Source organism: Sebastes umbrosus, chromosome 5, assembly GCF_015220745.1.
Source record: "Sebastes umbrosus isolate fSebUmb1 chromosome 5, fSebUmb1.pri, whole genome shotgun sequence".
NCBI classification, from domain to species: Eukaryota; Metazoa; Chordata; class Actinopteri; order Perciformes; family Sebastidae; genus Sebastes; species Sebastes umbrosus.
In genome coordinates, this window is record NC_051273.1 from 17,526,900 (window position 1) to 17,546,623 (window position 19,724).

The 19,724-nt window shown below is 39.3% G+C and overlaps 2 protein-coding genes across 7 annotated transcripts in view; both read left to right on the top strand.

Annotated features, from left to right (window-relative positions):
• LOC119488247 (guanine nucleotide-binding protein subunit alpha-11) overlaps positions 1-3,499 on the top strand; it is a 37,331-nt gene extending 33,832 nt beyond the window's left edge. For 2 of the 3 annotated variants that reach the window (XM_037769726.1, XM_037769728.1), the window contains exon 7: positions 255-3,499. In XM_037769726.1, the coding sequence (XP_037625654.1) occupies positions 255-445 (191 nt within the window). In that variant the 3' untranslated portion in view covers positions 446-3,499. The remainder of the gene's footprint in view (positions 1-254) is intronic. The other variant, XM_037769727.1, reaches the window with a different exon arrangement.
• Positions 3,500-9,142: 5,643 nt separating this feature from the next.
• Positions 9,143-19,724, top strand: part of tle5 (TLE family member 5, transcriptional modulator) — a 50,910-nt gene continuing 40,328 nt past the window's right edge. For 2 of the 4 annotated variants that reach the window (XM_037769956.1, XM_037769959.1), the window contains exon 1: positions 9,147-10,102. In XM_037769956.1, the coding sequence (XP_037625884.1) occupies positions 10,076-10,102 (27 nt within the window). In that variant the 5' untranslated portion in view covers positions 9,147-10,075. Of the gene's footprint in view, positions 10,103-19,724 lie in introns of all 4 variants that reach the window. The other 2 variants (XM_037769961.1, XM_037769960.1) reach the window with 2 other exon arrangements.

Consider the following 19,724-nt stretch of genomic DNA (forward strand, 5'->3'; position numbering starts at 1 on the left):
TCATTCTGTAGCATCCCAGCTGATATAAAAAAAAAATTTAGGATGCTAAAATACGCTTTTCTGCAGCTCCCATCCATTTGCAACGTCTGAGTTGTCCCATGGGACAGAACGCAGATGGACCCGTACTTTTTATTTTTAACCCCATACTGAGAAATGCTGATAAAATGACACAAAACAACAATAAAGGTTAAGTTATACTGATGTGACGCTCAATAACAGCTAAAATATAACGGTCTGTTCTTCTTCCCCACCAGGCCCCCAGCGGGACGCCCAAGCGGGTCGGGAGTTCATCTTGAAGATGTTTGTGGACTTGAACCCAGACAGTGACAAGATCATCTACTCCCATTTCACATGCGCCACCGACACGGAGAACATCCGCTTCGTCTTCGCCGCCGTCAAAGACACCATCCTGCAGCTCAACCTCAAAGAGTACAACCTGGTGTGAAAAGAGGAATGGAAAAAGAGAGAGAAGGAGGGAGAGAGAGAGAGAGAGAGAGCAAGAGACCTGCAGACCCCCCTCCCCCCCCACACACACACACACACACACACACACTCACACATAATGCAGAGTCCACCACTAGAAACACACACATCTGCATGAAACACACTGCTGCTCAAAGAGTTAAGCATTGCTTCATACTTTACCAGACCAACACTATCCACGTTCTGTCCACTCAGCTCCTTGGTTGTTGGTTGGCCCATTTTTTAAAAGAATGGTTTTGTGGCTCTAATAATTGCTCCTCTTGTACAAACACAAGTATAACACTCCCTCCATTTGTCCCCGTCTCTTGGGGGTTTTTGGTCTGCTCGTTCAGGCCTGGGCATTGCTCACGTTTTCTTTCTTTACACTACATTATCACCCGTGCTTGTGTGTTGGAGGTGGGTAGAGGGCCTTCTCTGGGCAGACTAAGCGTTTATGGACGAAGGGCTCTCTCCCCTTCTTCTTATTTAACCCATGCATGCTCTACACTACAGCATGAGGCCAGGCTGCAGACCCTGCTCCTCTAATTATGATGATAGGAATATATTATCAGGCAGTGCTGGGGTGCAGTGAGGTACTTGGTTCCCCCCTGGGTCTTGAATTGTGTATTTTTTTTTTTGCCCCCAAATCAGAGCGCAGAAGCTCTGTTGAATGTAAATTAAGTTTTCACGCTGCTCACACAGAGTGAGGGCTACACAGAGATGACTCTCTGTAGACTTTCAATATTTTCATCTTGGTTATATTATTCCTGCTATTGTTCTCTAATTAAAAGTAAAGATGACTACTCAAAGGAAACGTGCATCGTGAAACAAAAGAATTAACACTACCGGTATTTACTTACTGTATATCAACTCCCCTGTCGTTTTGTATCACATTGCCAAATTAAAACCACCTACTTTTGTTTCTGTAAATATAATTACGTTGCCAGTATCTCGTTCATCCCTTAAGTGGTTTCAGATACTAACAAAACATACTGGTATCGCCAAAATTAAGTGCTTAAATAATTAAGTGGATCATTCAGATGTTGACGGCATAACAACTCACTCCGTGTGGCATTTCTTCATGTCGGCTGTCGTCTGAATCACACACGTATTCGTACTGTGATTTATTTTTTGTTCCCCTTTGACGGTGAGAATAATCTTCCTGTGCACAACGTGCGAATGATACAGATTAGTGCAGTGCAATAGTCGGTTGTAGATAAAAGTTTTTGCGCTGCCAGTTGGTCTTGATTACTCATATGGCTTCTCTCCCTAATCGACTTTATTTCGCCATATTATTCGGCCAACATTTGATGAACTGTAACGGATAGCGAGAGAGTAAATAGTTCTTTTTTTGTATGTCTAATTTATCAATCAGATCTACGTGTTGTTGATACAGTAAATGAGACTTCCTCCCTAGTTTCAGCTCAAACGTTTTTCCAACCGAGGAGACGGGAGGAGATTTTATACTGCTGTAAAATATCAAAACTATTTTATGGACAAGTGTTCTACCTTTCTAATGATACTTCATATATTTAGTTGTTGCAGTTCTGTTTTGAAAATGCTTGACAATGGAGAAAAAAAAAACACTGTTTCCATGTCGGGTTTGTGCTTTATGCAAATAGGAAAATGAAACAAAAAACTTAGTGGTTGAATATTTACTGTTTCAAGGATGCTTGCATTATTTTTTTGTAATTTTGAAGGGTATGTGTTGGCTATTGGTACCAATCCCATATCTCGTGTCTCTTGCCTGGTAGTTGTTTAAATATTCCATTAAGCTGATAGATGGCTATTTTTGTCTTCACAATGTAATTCAGGTAAGTTTTCATAACTTTTTCATCACAAGGGCTACTACTAGCAGCTTTGGTAGAAATGAAATGACTCTATGGGCGGCATAGAGCAAAAGGTGCAATTAATTAACGAGGGGGGAGGAGGTGGGGGGGGGGCCGAATCAAGAGTGTGTTGACATCCTGTTGAGGGTGATGGCCGCAGGTTCAGTGAGGGAGGAATGCAGCTGTCCACAGATGCCTACGTGACGTTCCCGAGGGAAGTCTGGCGGCTGTTTGGCTCTTTGTTCACTATCTTTTTGCCTTTTTAGAGGAGGAGAATGGCTCACGTCAAAAAGAAGTGGGGTTTCCCAAGGTGCAATAGCACATTTATAGCGTCCTGGCTGTCGCGAATCTAACCATCCTCTTGAATTATGTGCTGATCTTCTTAGCTTTTTATATTTTTCCACTATGTGGTTATGCATATATCTTCTCATTGGTAGTGTTTCCATGTTGGCTCTGTTGGAGGGGAGTGCTCTGGACTTTTTGGACCTTTTTGTTGCACATTGAAAGAGCTGAAACGGTCAGATTAAACATCAAATACATTACTACACATCTTTGCCAAAAGGTTTACAAATTTAAAAAAAAAATCTTATTTTCTACAGAAAGCTGAGTTTTAGGGGAATCCACTCACCCCGTGTATTACTTCGCCTTGATTTTAATCACATGCATCTCTGGTGCACATTGTATTGATAAAGCCATTATTGTGTATGTTAAGACTTCCTGAGACACTAAATGAAGAAGGGATGTGTATATTTCTGCTAAGTGCCATATTTTTCTATGAGTTGAAACAATATTGTAGACGTTGCGAAAGCTCTGACTTTGTTATTTCGGCTTGTTTTTCCAGCATGTATTGGTAGTGGGTTAATCTTCGGTGCTTCAGCCAACATTTAAAGGCCTTTTTCTTGACCAGTTTGTCCCGTGTATTTAGGGCGACGCTTTTCACACTCGCTCGCTAACAGAAGTGAATTTTGTGGGTGTCACATTTCAGTTTGAAATTAAGAGCTTATGTGTGTTGATATGTGGATGAATAGGCTGAATAGATTGAGCTTGGAAAAGGAGTATTGTGTTCTGCTTTTCTGCTGGGATAACATGGTGATGTCCATGTGTGTTTTTAAACTCCTCAGCTTGGCTTTCAGGAAGCATTCCCCTGTACTGTTGCTTTCCACCTTAAGGGCAGGTGTGTGGGGCTTTTTTTTTTTTTTTTTTTTTTTTTTTTTAGAGATGCACCGATACCAGATCTATTCAATTCTATGTCTATACACATTAAACACTGGAATTTTAATTCCTGTTGAAGTTTTGACCAATTTGTTGCTGCATTAACAAGGTTGTTGCTGTTAATTTTGAAGATTCTTTTCACCGTTACGGGTGTACGATTTATTATTTTAATGATACATAACAATTCAGTAAATTTATATGTATTTGTTACATTTCGTTTTACAAATTAAGAAAAGCGATGTTTAAGTCTGATGTTGCCTTGCACATAGAAGAATGATCCCAGTCACTTCCACACAGTGAGGCATACAGCTTATTAATTAAACACTGGTATCGGATCGGTACTCGGTATCGGACAATACCGGAAGCCCAGGTAGCGCTATCGATATCGGGACCGAAAAAGTCAGATCGGTGCATCCCTACTTTTTTTTACACTCCATTCTCTTGTAGATTAGATGTTGAAATGGACTTGAATAGACCGCTATGAGGAGATACATGAAGGTGACCACCACAGGGACCAGTGTTAGCGTGATGCCGTAACTCTTTAAAAACGTCACTTCATGCCTTGTCTGGTTAACCCCCTCACAGCCGCAGGACCAACACAGAAACAGTCACGTGGCTACACTACCAGTGATTAGAGCAAACAGCAGAGCCGGGGTCATTTATTTAAACTCCTTTCCATTGATTTGTACTGTATTCTGCTTTTTTTTCTGCATTGTGGAGAAGGTTTGTACGACAATCCAGTACAAAACACTGTGCCAAACAAAACCAATCAGCTACAGAAAAAAATTCACAATTTGTCGTGACCTGACCCAGAGCTCTGTGGTGAAACAATTTACATTATGGTGTCTTTTTATTTCCAAATGAAGCTTGTGTGTTAAGCCTCAGTATTAATGTATTTATTGAAAGACTTGCCAAGTGAAGGTACTGACATGGCCATTATAATATTTTGGTGGCGAGTGAATGCTGCGTGTTTACATGTCCGCCATTCTCCGCTCTCTCTTCTTCTTTTTTTCCCCCCCCTTACTTGATTGGACGGTGTGTTTCTTTCCCCGGGTCGAAGGCACTGAAACTGCACCACTGCAATGGGCCTGCATTCATGCAACTTAGATGTCCGTTCAAGCGCGCTCGTTGGTACTCTGAGGTGTGTGTGCGTGTGTATGTATGTGTACACTTTTGACGGCTATTGCTTATGCTTGAGATCCATTCTGATTAGAGGGATGGACATAACAGTGATATTAAAAAGCTATCTTTGCATCTTTTGTTTCTTTTTGTAAGGTTGACACACCTTAACACGTGTATTTAGGACCACTTAAGATGACTTTTTTAAAAGAGTTAAAAAATAAACTTTGTGTAGTGGTGTACAAATTGAAAGTAATGTATTTTTGTTTGATTTTTCTCTCTCTTTTTTTTTAAGTATACCAAATGTAAATTATGTACAATGAGTGTGCCAATCCCCTTTCTTTGTAAAGCCAGACTCTTAACAAGTGCCAATGTTGTGAAAAATCAGAGGGCCTGTGAATTTCATGGTCCAGTTTTTAAAACAAATAAACACTTAAGTATGTGATTAATTAACTAAAAAAAAAAAAAAGGACAGTTTTATTCTATATTTAAGATTAATGATGAACTGCTGTTTTTAAGATAAATGTCATTTTAATTGCATGTGTTTGTCAGGTTGGGGAGGGAGTGGGCGGGTGAGATACTGTATTCATGCAACACCCTCATGAAAAGGGTCCTAATGGTTATTGATTTACAGTATTTTAGCCATATTTCTCTTTTGTATGTTTCATTTCAACCACTGTTGCCTGAACCTCATTCAAACATGAAAATGATTTTCATAGCCTTCTCCTTTAAATGTTTTAAATTGGAATAAAATATGTTCCTATACTCTCTTATTGCATCCTTGTACTTTTCCTTTGGAGTGAGAGATTATTGTCTTACATATTGTGATTAAAATACCGTACCACTTTTTATATCCACTACTACAATACAAGTTGTGTACACAACTGCCACCATTTTTCAGACTACTCTTTAAAGGTATAATATGCAATATTTCAGAGGATCTATTAGCAGAAATGAAATATAATAATTCATAACTATGTTTTCATTAGTGTATAATCACCTGAAACTGAGAATCTTTGTGTTTTTGTTACCTTAGAATGAGCCCTTCATATCTACATAGGGAGTGGGTCGTCTTCACAGAGTCCGCCATGTTGCTCCGCCATGTTTCTACAGTAGCCCAGAACGGACAAACCAAACACGGTCTCTAGAGAGAGCCTATTGTGTTTCTTTCATTGGGTTGTACAGCTCTGGATCGCCGGTTACGTGATTGGCCAACGCAGCATGACGTTGGGTTTCGTATCTCCAAAAGTTGATTCTGTTTCTACTTTTACGCTGCTGGCTGGAATGGAAAAACGTGTTTTCGTCACACCACCTGATCTCGTGTGAATGCAGCCTTATTATGGTAAGGATGGCCTCTGAGCGAGGCGAACCGCATTCATTTTGCACTCGGCGGCTCACATTACTGCCGTCTTGGAAATGGAGGAGTGAGCGGAGGGGTACTCAGTTGGTTGCAATCTGCAACCACACCACTAGATGCCACTAAATCCTACACACTGTCACTTTAATGCTTTAGATATATGAATTAATTTCCCTACCTTCCAGTAAACTGTTACCCTCAACATGTTTTTATACCACTGTGACATTGAAGTCACTTGAAAGGTAGTATTTACCATCTGCAAGGGTACAAAATCTGAAGAGCTACAGCTTGCTTTGAAGAATGGTTAGTTGGCAGCTGTAATATACACTGTACACATGTGTAATTTGTATTGAATAGACTAAAATGTGCACAAATACTGTTTTTTGTTCCCTGTAGCAGCTAATGTTCTGACAGACACTAAACTCTACCTGCTTGTAAATGAATGTGAACATCAATTAAGTTGTCGTCACTGACGGAAATCCACACTAAAGTTACAGGAGTTGACAGAATAAGGTAAATATTTACTGGGAAAGCTCTTCAAGCAACTTCAATCACAGAACACAAGGCAACAGAACAAAGCTCCAAACAAGCAGGCACATCACAAAATAACGTATTTAACATCATGGTAACGTATGGCAAACAGGCGTGCATCAACAAAGAGGAACCGTGGCTAATTCAACCAAATAACATGTTTTTAGGCCTGATCCTTGTCTGACATTTTAATGCTAAATATCTTTAAAAAAAGCGACTTAAATAAATCCAAAAACAATGCATTTAGTATTGTCATAGAGAACACTTTAAAACAAAAAAGATTTAACCCGTAATGTAGTGTAATAAAATTGACATCAAATATAACAGTTTAATTAATAAAATGTGAAATGTTCTTTTTTTTAAATAACAACAAAAACATTTTTTTTACAGAGTTTGGTTGGTGGCATATCAAACATTTTTAGGTGAGTGGGGTTCTCAGTATTTCTAAAATTCTGGCTAAGGCCAAATGATATGACTCATAAACACATAGGTGTTTTTTTAATATTGCTAACTGTCTGCAGACTATGTCTGCAATAACGATTTGTTTATTTAAATGTTTTTAAAGAATAGCATGTTGTTTTGTCAGAATCATTTTGTGAGAGGTGACCTGAGGCATCATAGGTATAATATGTATTAGAAGTGTCCTTGTTTCTTGAAAGGTGCTATAAAAATGCAAGTTATTGTTATTATTTTTAGTATTATTAATATTGTTTTTATTATTATTATTGTTTTTGTTGTTGTTAATATTGGTGTTACCGTAGTCTAGGTATAATATGTATTGTTGTTAATGTTGGTATTACTGTAGTGGAGGTATAATATTTCTTACTGTTAATGTTGGTATTATTGTAGTCTAGGTATAATATTTCTTATCATTAATGTTGGTATTATTGTAGTCTAGGTATAATATTTCTTATCATTAATGTTGGTATTATTGTAGTGTAGGTATAATATTTCTTATTCTTAATGTTGGTGTTACTGAAGTGTAGGTATAATATTTCTAATTGTTAATGTTATTGCTACTGTAGTGTAGGTATAATATGTATTATTGTTAATGATAGTGTTACTGTAGTGTAGGTATAATATTCATTATTGTAAATGTGTTAATATTTATTATTGTTGGTGTTGCTATTACTGTATTGTAGGTATAATATTTATTCTTGATAATATTGGTATGACTGTAGTGTAGGTATAATATTTATTATTGTAAATGTGTTAATATTTATTATTGTTAGTGTTGATATAACTGTATTGAAGGTATACTATTTATTATGGATAATGTTGGTATTACTGTAGTAGAGGTATAATATTTATTTTTGTCAAAATTGTTAATATTTATTATTGTTATTGTTGGTATTACTGTAGTGTAGGTATAATATTTATTATTGTAAATGTGTTAATATTTATTTATTGTTGTTAATGTTGGTATTATTGTAGTAGAGGTATAATATTTATTATTGTTAATGTTGGTATTACTGTAGTAGAGGTATAATATTTATTATTGTAAATGTGTTAATATTTAATTTTGTTAGTGTTGATATTACTGTATTATAGCTATATTTATTATTGATAATATTGGTATGACTGTAGTGTAGGTATAATATATATTAATGTTAATGTTGGTAATATTTATTATTGTCAATGTTGGTATTACTGTATTGTAGGTATCATATTTATTATTGTAAAAGTGTTCATATTTATTATTGTTAGTGTTGATATTACTGTATTGTAGGTATATTTATTTTTGTTAGTGTCAATATTACTGTATTGTAGGTATAATATTTATTATTGTTAATATTTATTATTGTTAATGTTGGTATTACTGTAGTAGAGGTATAATATTTATTATTGTTAATATTGTTAATATGTATTATTGTTATTGTTGGTATTACTGTAGTAGAGGTATAATATTTATTATTGTTAATATTGTTAATATTTATTATTGTTAATGTTGGTATTACTGTAGTAGAGGTATAATATATATTATTGTTAATATTGTTAATATTTATTATTGTCAATGTTGGTATTACTGTATTGTGGGTATAATATGTATTATTGTTAATGTTGGTGTTACTGTAGTGTAGGTATAATATATATTAATGTTGATATTGTTAACATTTATTATTGTTAATGTTGGTATTACTGTAGTAGAGGTATCATGTTTATTATTGTTAATATTGTTAATATTTATTATTGTTAAGTTGGTATTACTGTAGTAGAGGTATAATATATATTATTGTTAATATTTATTATTGTGAATGTTGGTATTACTGTAGTAGAGGTATAATATTTATTTTTGATAATATTGGTATTACTGTAGTGTAGGTATAATATATATTATTGTTATTATTATTATTATTATTATTATTATTGTTAATGTTGGTATTACTGTAGTAGAGATATAATATTTATTATTGTTAATATTATTAATATTTATTATTGTTAATATTACTGCCCTGCATGTCTCAGCAGTCCCCCAGTGCTCTGACCTCCACCCCTCCAGCCTCATGTGGCTGCAGTGAGCTGACCTGTCCACACGGTGTAGTGACCTGACCTGTCCACACGGGGCGCTAGAGGCTCAGACATCAGCCGGGCTCTTGACGGTAGATCCGCGGCGTGTAGATCAGCGCGGAGCCGGAGCCGCGTTCGCTCCACCGCTCAGACATCTATCCGCTGTGTTTCTGTGTGGGGCGTTAAAGCTCAGCTCTCTCTCTACCCACCACCAGCTACCAGCAGCTCCACAAATGGACTGACTTTCTAGCTTCATGACATAAATCCACTCTGTGTTCCTCCTCCACTCCTCCTCGGGATAAATAAACTCCAATCCTGGGATCATCATTTTAACCGTCAAGTTGTTCGTTTGTTCGCCTGAGCGACACACAAACACACTGATTTTTCTCTTTTTTCCGCTCCGTTCGCTCGACTTATTAGTATCCGTTCCTCGGATTCAACTTAAACGAACCCGCAGACATTTTGTTATTTCTGAGAATTTACACCGTTTTTTACTTTTTCATGTCGCAGCTTGAAGCTTGAAGCGAGTGAACTGAAAAGCATAAACGGGGGAAAAGAAGGAAGGAAGAAGAAGGAAACCATTATTACCCGTGTGTGTGTGTTCGCTAGCTAACCGCTAACACCGCGCAGTGTGTTTTAATTTACATGCGTTTGCCGCTGGTGCGTTACAGGCGGAAGGAAGGCTTCACAAACTGCGATGGATCATTTTGACTGACAGCTTTTTGAAGAATTAGCTGCTTTATCCGGCGAGGAACTGGTGGTTTCCTGCTCACAGACACAGTAAAACACGGGGGGTGTGGAGAAGAAGACAAGACACCGACTCTTTTACCTCTTCAACGACGGCAAAGTGCACCACTTGTATCGGCTTCATTAGAGGAGGGGGTCGCTACTAGCTACCGTTAGCTAGCCGTCAGTGCTAACGCTGGACAGCTCCTGTGTCTGTGTGTAGCTGGGCTAGCTGTTGGACAAAGGACTAACGCAAAGGAAACATATAAACAACAGGAGCACTCAGTTGATCGTGTTTGGTGGAAGGAAAGCAACAAAACAAGGAATTGACATGATGTTTCCACAATCAAGACACTCAGTAAGTGCTGTTTAATTTGACATTTTTGTTCTGTATTTCTGCTCTTACAGTAAGTGCAGGTTAGTTAGTTATAGGTAGGCAGGTTATGCATGCAACTTGGGTTTTTTTGGTGTTGTAAGTGAAATAGAGGTATTTTTAATCGTATGGTTGGTTAATAACTGCATAACTGTTCTGGTAAGTTCTGCAGAAGATGTGTGGTTGGGGATTGTAAAGAAAAATACATTATTATTATGAGATAAGTCCCATTTTCCAAGGGAGTCAAGGCCAAGACAGCATCAATACAGTGTTTAAAACAACATACAAGCAAAAGTAAATGTCAATAAAAATCAAAGTATATGGCTGCAAGCTCCAAAAAAAAACATGTATTTTTATGTTTTTTGGCTGTACAGTACTATGTTTAAAATATATATATATATATATATATATATATATATATATATATATATATATATATATATATATATTATTTACCCAGGCAGGATGGTTAGGAAGGCAAATTAGGCATGCAACTTGTTTTTTTTGGCAGCAAGTAAAATAGAGGTATTATAATAGTATGGTTGGTTTATAACTGCAGTTGTTTAGATCTGGTAAATTCAGCAGAAGATGTGTGGTTGGGGATTGTAGAGAAAAAAGACTGTAAGATAATATCACGAAATCTCTTTCCAAGGGAGTCAAGGCCAAGACAGTATCAATACAGTTTTTAAAACAACATACAAGCAAAAGTAAATGTCAATAAAAGTCAAAGTATATGGCTGCATGCTCCAAAAAAAACATTTATTTTAATGTTTTTGGCTGTACAGTACTATGTTTAAAAGAATATATCATTAAACAGTGGTTTATAACTGCACTGTTTAGTTCTGGTAAGTTTTGCAAAATATGTGTGGTTGGAGATTATAGAGACACATGGGAGAGAAAACCTTTTTTATATTTGGGATTTAAACTATTACACTTTTTCCAGATGATGGCATCCTCCAAATTAAAACATCTCTAACGAATGCTGTCATATTTCACAATGTTTACACCCTTGTGTCAGTGTATTTTTATTAATTGGCTGCATTCTCCAATAGCGTAGTATAATATGTCAAAGAAATTACATAAAAATGCCATAGTATGTATGTCATGGTATAGTATTTCGAAAAAATCTTTGTAATATTGTCACAAGAAAATCTTTTGTATTTGGGATTCAAACTGTTAAACTTTTTTCCAGATGATGGCATCCTTCAAATTAAAACATCTCTAAGGAATGCTGTCATATTCACAATTTCTATACCCTTGTGTCAGCGTATTTTCAATTGACTGCATTCTCCCGCCCACCCCCCCAAAAAACATATATTTTTATGTTTTTGGCTATACGGTACTATGTATTATTAGAAACAGGGTTTTGGGGGGTTTATAACTGCAGTGTTTAGTTCTGTTAAGTTCTGCAGAATATATGTGGTTTTGGATTGTAGAGAAAAAGAGAAAACCTTTTGTATTTGGGATTTAAACTGTTTAACTTTTTCCAGATGATGGCATCCTCCAAATCAAACAGCTCTAATGAATGCTGTCATATTTCACAACCATATGATTTGTACACCCTTGTGTCAGTGTATTTCCAATTGGCTGCATTCTCCAAAATGCCAAAACCATATTTATTTGTAAGATTTTGGCTGTATAGTTCTGCTATAACAAAGCAAAAGTGGCTGTCACTGTATTCACTGTACACTATTATGTGCAGGTGGGTGTTTTTATGACTGTAAAAAGCGCACATCGCCTCTGTTCCCCTAAATCTCACGTTTCCATGGTAACAGAAACTAAGTCCAGGGCATGTATTTATCAGTGATGAGGGCTCTCTCAGCCCATTGGTCAAACATTTATGTTAAGTGACTGGCAGGATTGTGTTACTTGTCACTGTAGAAACATCCAGTACTGCTTTGAACAGTGATTATTTCAGCTAAGGGGTAGGGCTGCACGATTATGGCAAAAATTATAATCCAGATTATTTTGATCAATATTGAGATGACGATTATTTATCACGATTATTCATAGATTTTAGGGACAAAATATTTTTATTGCAATTTCACATTTAAATAAACAGAGCGCTGCTTTCACCTCCATGTTGTGCTACTTTAACTGTCAAAAACTCTAAATGTTATACTTTTACTTTGTTATTGTTATCTATAGTGGTTATTTTCATAAAAACACAATTCAAATGATTAGGAAATAACTGATTGTGTTTTTATTATTTGCTTTGATTAAAAAAAATCTTGGCGTCAGTAGTTCTAATTATATATTGAAAGCTGCTTAGAGCTAGTTTTAGGAAGCTAAACAGATCATATTTCTCGCCAAAAACTACATTTTACAAGATTACTTTTGAACACATCATGATAGCATTAAGCTTGGTTTATGGTCGCCGTAGTGAAGCCGGCGTGAGGTGCGCATGTCAGAAAATTATGTCATAACGGTATTTGCTGGTGCGCGAAAGTAATTTAGACTTGGAGGTAAGCAACAGTAATAGTAACAGTACACAAATGCAATGTTTGGCGGTACGTACGTCGGTGTTTAGGTTTTACTACTGTTGCCAGGCAGCCTACTTTCCTTTCCGGTACCACTCGTTGACTTCTTGCTTATCCACAGAATATTTAGTTTGTACGCCTTTGTTTATACTCGCGCGAGTATAAACAAAGCTTTATAATTTACCATTAACCATTTACCATTACTGAGCAGGGCTTGAACGCTCCATAATGTAACTCAATGGAACCTCTGTTAATGGAGCTCTAAAGCTCCGGTCACAGTGATTTCTCTGACCAGCATTGTGAGAATGAATTACAATATAAGAAGTTTCTGAATAAGTTATTTGTTGCAAATGTTTTTAAGGTTGTTCCTTCACGGCTTATTTTGGACTTGCATTTGTGACAAATTGAGAGCTTGATGTCTTCTTCACTCACGCTGAAGATACCGCTTCCACACCGACGACGTGTTGTGTGTGTATGACGTTACTGACTGTGCCGCTGTGTGCCGACGTAAAACCATCATGTGGCGGCTGCACATGTGTGTGTGACCGGCAAGAAATCAGATATACGAGACTGCTCTAAACCGTCCGGCTTCGATCGGCTGCTGATTGATGGTGCGTCTCTAGCTGTTAGTTAAGGAAGCGCTTGATTCATGCAGCAGAGTTTCTATGAGCAAAGCACATATTTTAAACATCAAAATCACAGTTGATCATGTTCATTTAATCGTGGGAAGCCAAAATCGTGATCGCGATTAACATTCAATTAATTGTGCAGCCCTACTAAGGGGTCAAGTTAAAGAATTTGTGTTTCTGGTTGGGACCAAAATTGAAAATAGAAGCCTGGTCAGTTGGCCTGGTGCAACAAGAAACCTTCCTGAAACCCAAATATGGTGACTTACCTGTATTTCCACCTCCTAGTTTTGGCTGCCATCTCACCTTGACCTCGCAAGGGCAAATCTAACATTTGTGTCAGTCAGTTCGGCGCAGGTAAACACACAACAGCAAGAATGCTGTTGTGTTGCCAGGGACTGTGCCCTCTGCTTCTCCCTGGCAACGTCTTGTCGCCACCACTAGTTCTCTTACCGCTCAAAGCGGAAGAGTTGTTTGCTGGAGCTAGAACCTGAATGTCTTTTGTGACATGAATGGTTTTGCCCTTTGGCAGTCGGTGTGTGTGTGTGGCTGCCTGATTGTGGTGCTGCTGCTGATGTGAGTGAGCCAGCAGCTGATGTGTGTTCTCAGACTGTAGGGAGCAGGATGTGAGGATTTGGGAACCTCTGGCCCTGGTTTGTCAGATGAGTGAAATCCTGCATAAGCTGTGCGTCCTACCGAGTTCAAACTAAGTGTTCTGAAACTGATGATCTAAAAGGATGTTTGTTTTTAGAACAATTCCCACCGCAGATAAAAAAAAACCCTACTGTTTTAGCTGTGCTCTCCTTAAACACATCAATCAAATATCTGTCACTATATTAAATAAAATCTTATCGCGGCTTCTTTTTAGATTAAAAGGGAAAACACACAATTGGGATACAAAAGACTTCAGGGACTCCATTTTGTGCTTTTCATATTTCTGTTCAACACATTAGCACCCAGTTACATCAAAGAACGTATATTGTCAAATGTTCGTTCCACTGCAACATCAGCTTTCAGCAGCAAAGCTACACTTCCGCCATTTTGGACTGAAAGCGACTAACGGACACCAGAAAAACGTCCGCCTAAAAAGTGCCGTACAAAATTATTTCTTTTCTATTGTCATATTCTACCGAAATGGCCTGTGTTGAAAAATAAAATATTATAAATATAATAAGCACTTTCAGTCCAAAATGGCAGCAACAGCTGTTGTAAAAAAAAAAACACCGGCATTTCGTCTCTATGCTTCCACACTCTTTGGTTAGATGGTTTGAACATTAAGAGTAGATTTCTTTCAGAAGTCTTTTGGTCCATGTCGCGGTACCCACTGAATGCGGTGCACCGCTTTTCATTTTCTATTTTACACAAGTTATTACCTCTCAAAGCATTGTGGGATACCAGGCAAAAAAATCAGTGCGAAAGTCACCTGGGAGCTTTGTAACACTTTGCAGAAAAAGTAATTTTTAGTGGTGGAAAAGGAAGTTTAGTCATTACCCGGTGGGGATAAATGTCATGATTGTAGTCTGTGCTTTCTAAAGGCCTAGACACACCAACCTGACATCAAAGAACTAGTGGCGATGAAAGCCGACTGTTGTGTTGCCTCATCCCCATTTCTTGGCCGACAAGTTGTGCTTGAACACACCGCAAAGACTACAGCCGACGGCCAGTTAGCACGTATGTTCTGCGCCTGCGTGAGTTGAAATAATTCTCCACGCCAGCAGGTTGTAGTAGTCTGTCTATGGCATTCAGAAATCATCATCAGAAACCGGTTGTTGTTATGATACGTACTTGAAATAAAGCAGCGTTTGTCGACCATTTTCACTCCACTCTCACTCACCACTTAGCTTCACTCTAGATGGCCATGTCGCTGTGAAAATATCCGTGTATTGAAACGATCAGATGAGATGATGAAAAATTAGAAGAGCCTTCTATGTGTGCCTTCTTGACTTTACTCGTTGGCTTGCTTTCCTCACGTTCGTTTCTCTTCTCTTATTTGTTTAAACTGAACCGCCAATCAGAGTGATTTCTCTCACCGACGAGCTCTTCTGCTGATTCAACATGCTGAATCAGCCAAAAAGACTCTGACATGGGTAGACTAGAGCCAACGATACGGGACACACCGCAAAAACAAGGCCGATAATAGCTCACCGACATCCGACCGCCGGCTTGGTGTGTCAGGGCCTTAACAAGCAAGCTACTGGCTAGTTGACACGCCCACGTTAATGATCGAGAAGTGGCGGAGGTGAAGTCGTGCGATTTGTGCTTTTCCAGTAGGTCTTCACTGTGCTGCCCTCTCAGAGGAAACCTATAGTACAGGATGGCAGCCATTTTTGTAATATCCTAAAGCTAAAGTCACAGACCGTTGTTCAGTTTGGTGTTAAAAGTAGGGATGCCTATTCATAATTATGTTCAGATACCTGCACTTAATTTCAGGGAATTACTGTGATGAGATGCCACTTTAGAGCCCTGTTTTCACCACCCTCCTTCCTCTGGGTGAAGTGGTGAAGCAGTCACCTCCTGATGGGGTGAGAACTCACTCACCTTCTCCAAGGTGAGAGCAGCTGGGACTCTCCACTCCTGCCTGCCTGCCTGCCTGCCTGTCTGTCTGATAGGAGGTTGTTTTTCTAATCCATCTGAGTGCCCTTATGCTGCTTGATTGGAGTATTAAGACCCAACACACAGGATTAAAAATGGGGTTTGGGAATTTAGGATGTCTCTTCACTCGCTCTGCAGCTGCTTTAGTGTTAACCTGCTACAACACGCCATTTCCAACCCTCCACAGATACACCTGTGTACTGACCCCCCCCCCCCCTCTTCCCCCAACCCTCTACTGTGGCTTTAAACATAAATATACAGCACACACACGTCTTCCCTCTTCAAAATCCTCCTGCTGCTGCTGCTGTCACAGGGGCCCGGGGATGGGGAGAATGTGTGACACTCATATAGATATGAGTGTCAAAGATAAGGAGCTGGAGGATGAGAGAGTAACGGCGCTGCCTCATAATGACAGATGATGGATCTCTCAAACCGACTCAGTCAGCACCCAATCTGCTTTCCCTCTATTTCCCTTTGTTCTCTCTGTAGTAACATTAGTGTTAAAGTCCCATATATGAATAAAAGCGTTACATTTTCCACTAGGATATGCACAATCGAGGATCCCCTCATGCGTGATGCGTCTAATTTAAAGCAGCAGAGGAAGCTGTATTGGCGGTGGTGATGTGTGGTCACACTGCATTAAAATAATGCAAAGGCGTTTCCTGTGTGAATCATAGAAGACGTTGCCTTTGCCCGGACACTTTAGGCAATTTACCGTATTTTGTTAATGTAAAGTGTATGTGAAATGGCCTCGTGGCTTTTAGCTGATTCATATAGAAACAAGAGAAAGATTTTCCTGTCCAATACTTGTTCAGGCCATTTTTCCCCATTTGGACATACTTGCCAACCCCCCCGCTTTTCCCGGGAGACTCCCGTTTTTCATTGCCCTTTTCCGGTTTCCTCCCGGGGTCACATTTCTCCCCTATTTCTCCCGATTTATGTTACATTTTCACACTTTTTTTCCTTTTTCGTTTTCTTAACCTGTTTCTGGCACTGTACCGTGTGTACAAGCCCTACTGTTTCCACCCGTACGACAATAGAGCTACACCAAATGTCGTTTCCCGGTGGAACACAGCGCAGTTTGAGCTGCCGCACATCACAGCATGCAGCGCCGGAAGTTGGGCTTTGTTTGTCATGGTGAAAAGACGTTGTGGCGTGGCCCAAGCCTTTCGAAATAATGGAGGATCAGAGTGCAGTGGTGTCGTTGTCGCGTTGTGTCTGAAGGGCCTTCAGTGAGTGAGAGACGGAGAAAGAAAAGGAGAGAGCTAACTGAAACAAATACTCATGCAGGGGCAATAAATGAAAATTAATATTAGTTTATGCAAGAGGGGCGAATTATTCAGTTTTCTTTCCTGAGAATTAAAGGTTTCATTAAAAGTTCAACATAAAAATGCTGTTGCAGTGTACTTCTTATTTCGTTCTTTTTAAGTCACCGTAATGCAGAAAACAAAGTCTCTGAAACTCAAATTTTTCTGGGGGAAGACTTTGGTTTTGAAATCCTCCCATATTTTTAAGGTCTCAAGGTTGGCAAGTATGCATTTGGATGGTTCTTGCTTTCTTTCCAGAGGTGCTCGTTAGGGGCTCACAGCCATGTTCCACAGTCTTGACATTTTGTTTTTGTTATATTGGGTACATATTGTGCGATAAAACATTATAGTCATGCCTAGTGGAAGTGCTTACTTTTTTATAGGTTTTCCAGGATTTCTTTTTTTAACAAAAAATATATAGATATAGTTTGTTTGACAGCATGTTTGAATGCACAGCTGAAGCGATATGTCATAACGGAGTAGGGAGATTAGCCACCATGCTAACAGCGTTGATAACTATGCCAACCGGTGCTGTCACAACTTTGTAAAGGTTTATGAGCAAGTTATTTCTTATAGATTGTCACGTTAATGAGAATACAGATATAATGTGAAGTGTAAACTGACTCTGTTACAGTTGGAAGGTTAAAGTTAGCTAGATGATCATGAGGCTCCAAGCCGAGCTCTGCAGTTAGGAAACAAGAATGAGCTAATTAATAAGCCCTTTGACTTGGTGGTCATTTGTTAAAACAGTTTTTTCCATCCCTCTTTGGATTCCCAGCCGCAGCCTGGCTGTCACTCGTCTCTACCGTAGCTTCCAATCTGTGTCCTAAAATACCACAATGCCTTGCTTTGCTCACTGCCACTCAAGTCACGATCCCATTCTCTATTGTTATTATATCTGGGGGAAAAAAAGCGATAAGCAATGAGTTTGTTTATTTCAGATAGTTGTCCTATTTTGACACAAAGAAGACCAAAGGTTTATGAAGGACTCGTGTGTATTTTAAATCAATGGCTGCATTTTAATCCACTGTCACAGGCTTCGGGCACAGTTCATTGGTTTAATAGGAAAAAGCCTCATTTGATAGCGGCACAGTGGCTGACCCAGTTGATAGCATTTGCCATATTGTTTGGGTGTTGATTAATCCTAATGCAGCTTCAACAAAGCTGGCTGTGGCGTGAAAGTGGAGCAACAGAAAAGGCCCGGTGCCAAAGCCGGAGAGTAGCGCAAGTAATATGGAGGCGAAATCTCTCTCTCGAGTCCCCTGAGCCCATGCTCCACTGTAGAGATGGCCACAGGTTGTACACACACACACACACACACACAGACACACTCCCTCCTCCTCCTGCTTGTCTCCCTTTATCATGCGTTTCCTCCCAGATCTGATGTAGTGGTGGGAGGGTCAGGGGCAGAGGGTGCACAGGCATTATTAAGCCCACTTGAATTAACAGGACAGCCCCCAGCCTTTCCTCTAAAGCCTCCAGCTGGGGGGAGCTTAATCCCCATGGTCCCCTGTCTCGCCCATTAAACAAACTCCCCCCACCCCTTCTCTGTCGCTCTGCTGCACACACACACGTACACACACACACACACACACACACACACACGTGTTCGGTGTGTGTGTGTGTGCTTGTTGGTGGGGGGTATTAGACATTGAAGCGTGCACACACACACACACACACACACACAGACAAGAAAGCACAAGCATCAAACACACGAACATACACTTTAGCTCTCTTCTCTGCTGGTAATTATTGCTCTAGTACATGCATAGAAATAAAAGGATTTTTCCCTTTCACCCATCAACAGTAAGGACACACACACACACACACACACACACACATGCAGACATTCTTACCAGCCTCAAGGGTCTTATCTGCTTTTTGTATCTGGGGAACAAATTGAATGTGGGGCTTGACACACGCAGGCCAGCAGATGTCTGGGTCGTTAAGGTTAGGCTAGCTGATTAGCATGACAAACAGAGCCCCGCAGAGCCCCCGAACGCCCCCCCTCCCTACCCTGCAGGAGGCCCTGCTTTTGAGTGGCTGAGTTGAGGCCATGGGTCACAGGTGATGTTGATTTTTGTGAAGGGCCACAGTGGATGATTGTCAAAATGCTTTTGGGTTGGTTGAAAGGGAGGGGTGTAGACTGGTGCAGCCCTTCTCTTCTTGAACACACGTACACACTCTGACTTGGACTCAAGTAGGCCGAGAGGATACATTTGAATACATATTCAAACACTCTTAACTTTTATACCCATGCGCCCTAGTATGCACACTTTATTTTTAAATAGTTTTTTAGGCTTTTTATGCCTTTTATTAGATGGAGCCAGTAGAGAGATGGCAGGAAGGACCGAACCCTTGGCATGGCGCACCGCTTGAAATTGCCACCGAGTTCAAATTATTTCAACTCTGACCTCGGTTGTCGCTGACCTTTCAAAGCGCAACCACTGAGATAACAGCTGCAACTGTTGCTAGCTTCCTTGTGCACCTTTCAATGACATACCTGCGCTACACTTTGCCTCATCAAGGTTCTACTTCGTGGTGAACGAAGAGTACATTTCTGATCATGTGAGGGCAGCTTCACATTTCCAGCTATCACAAG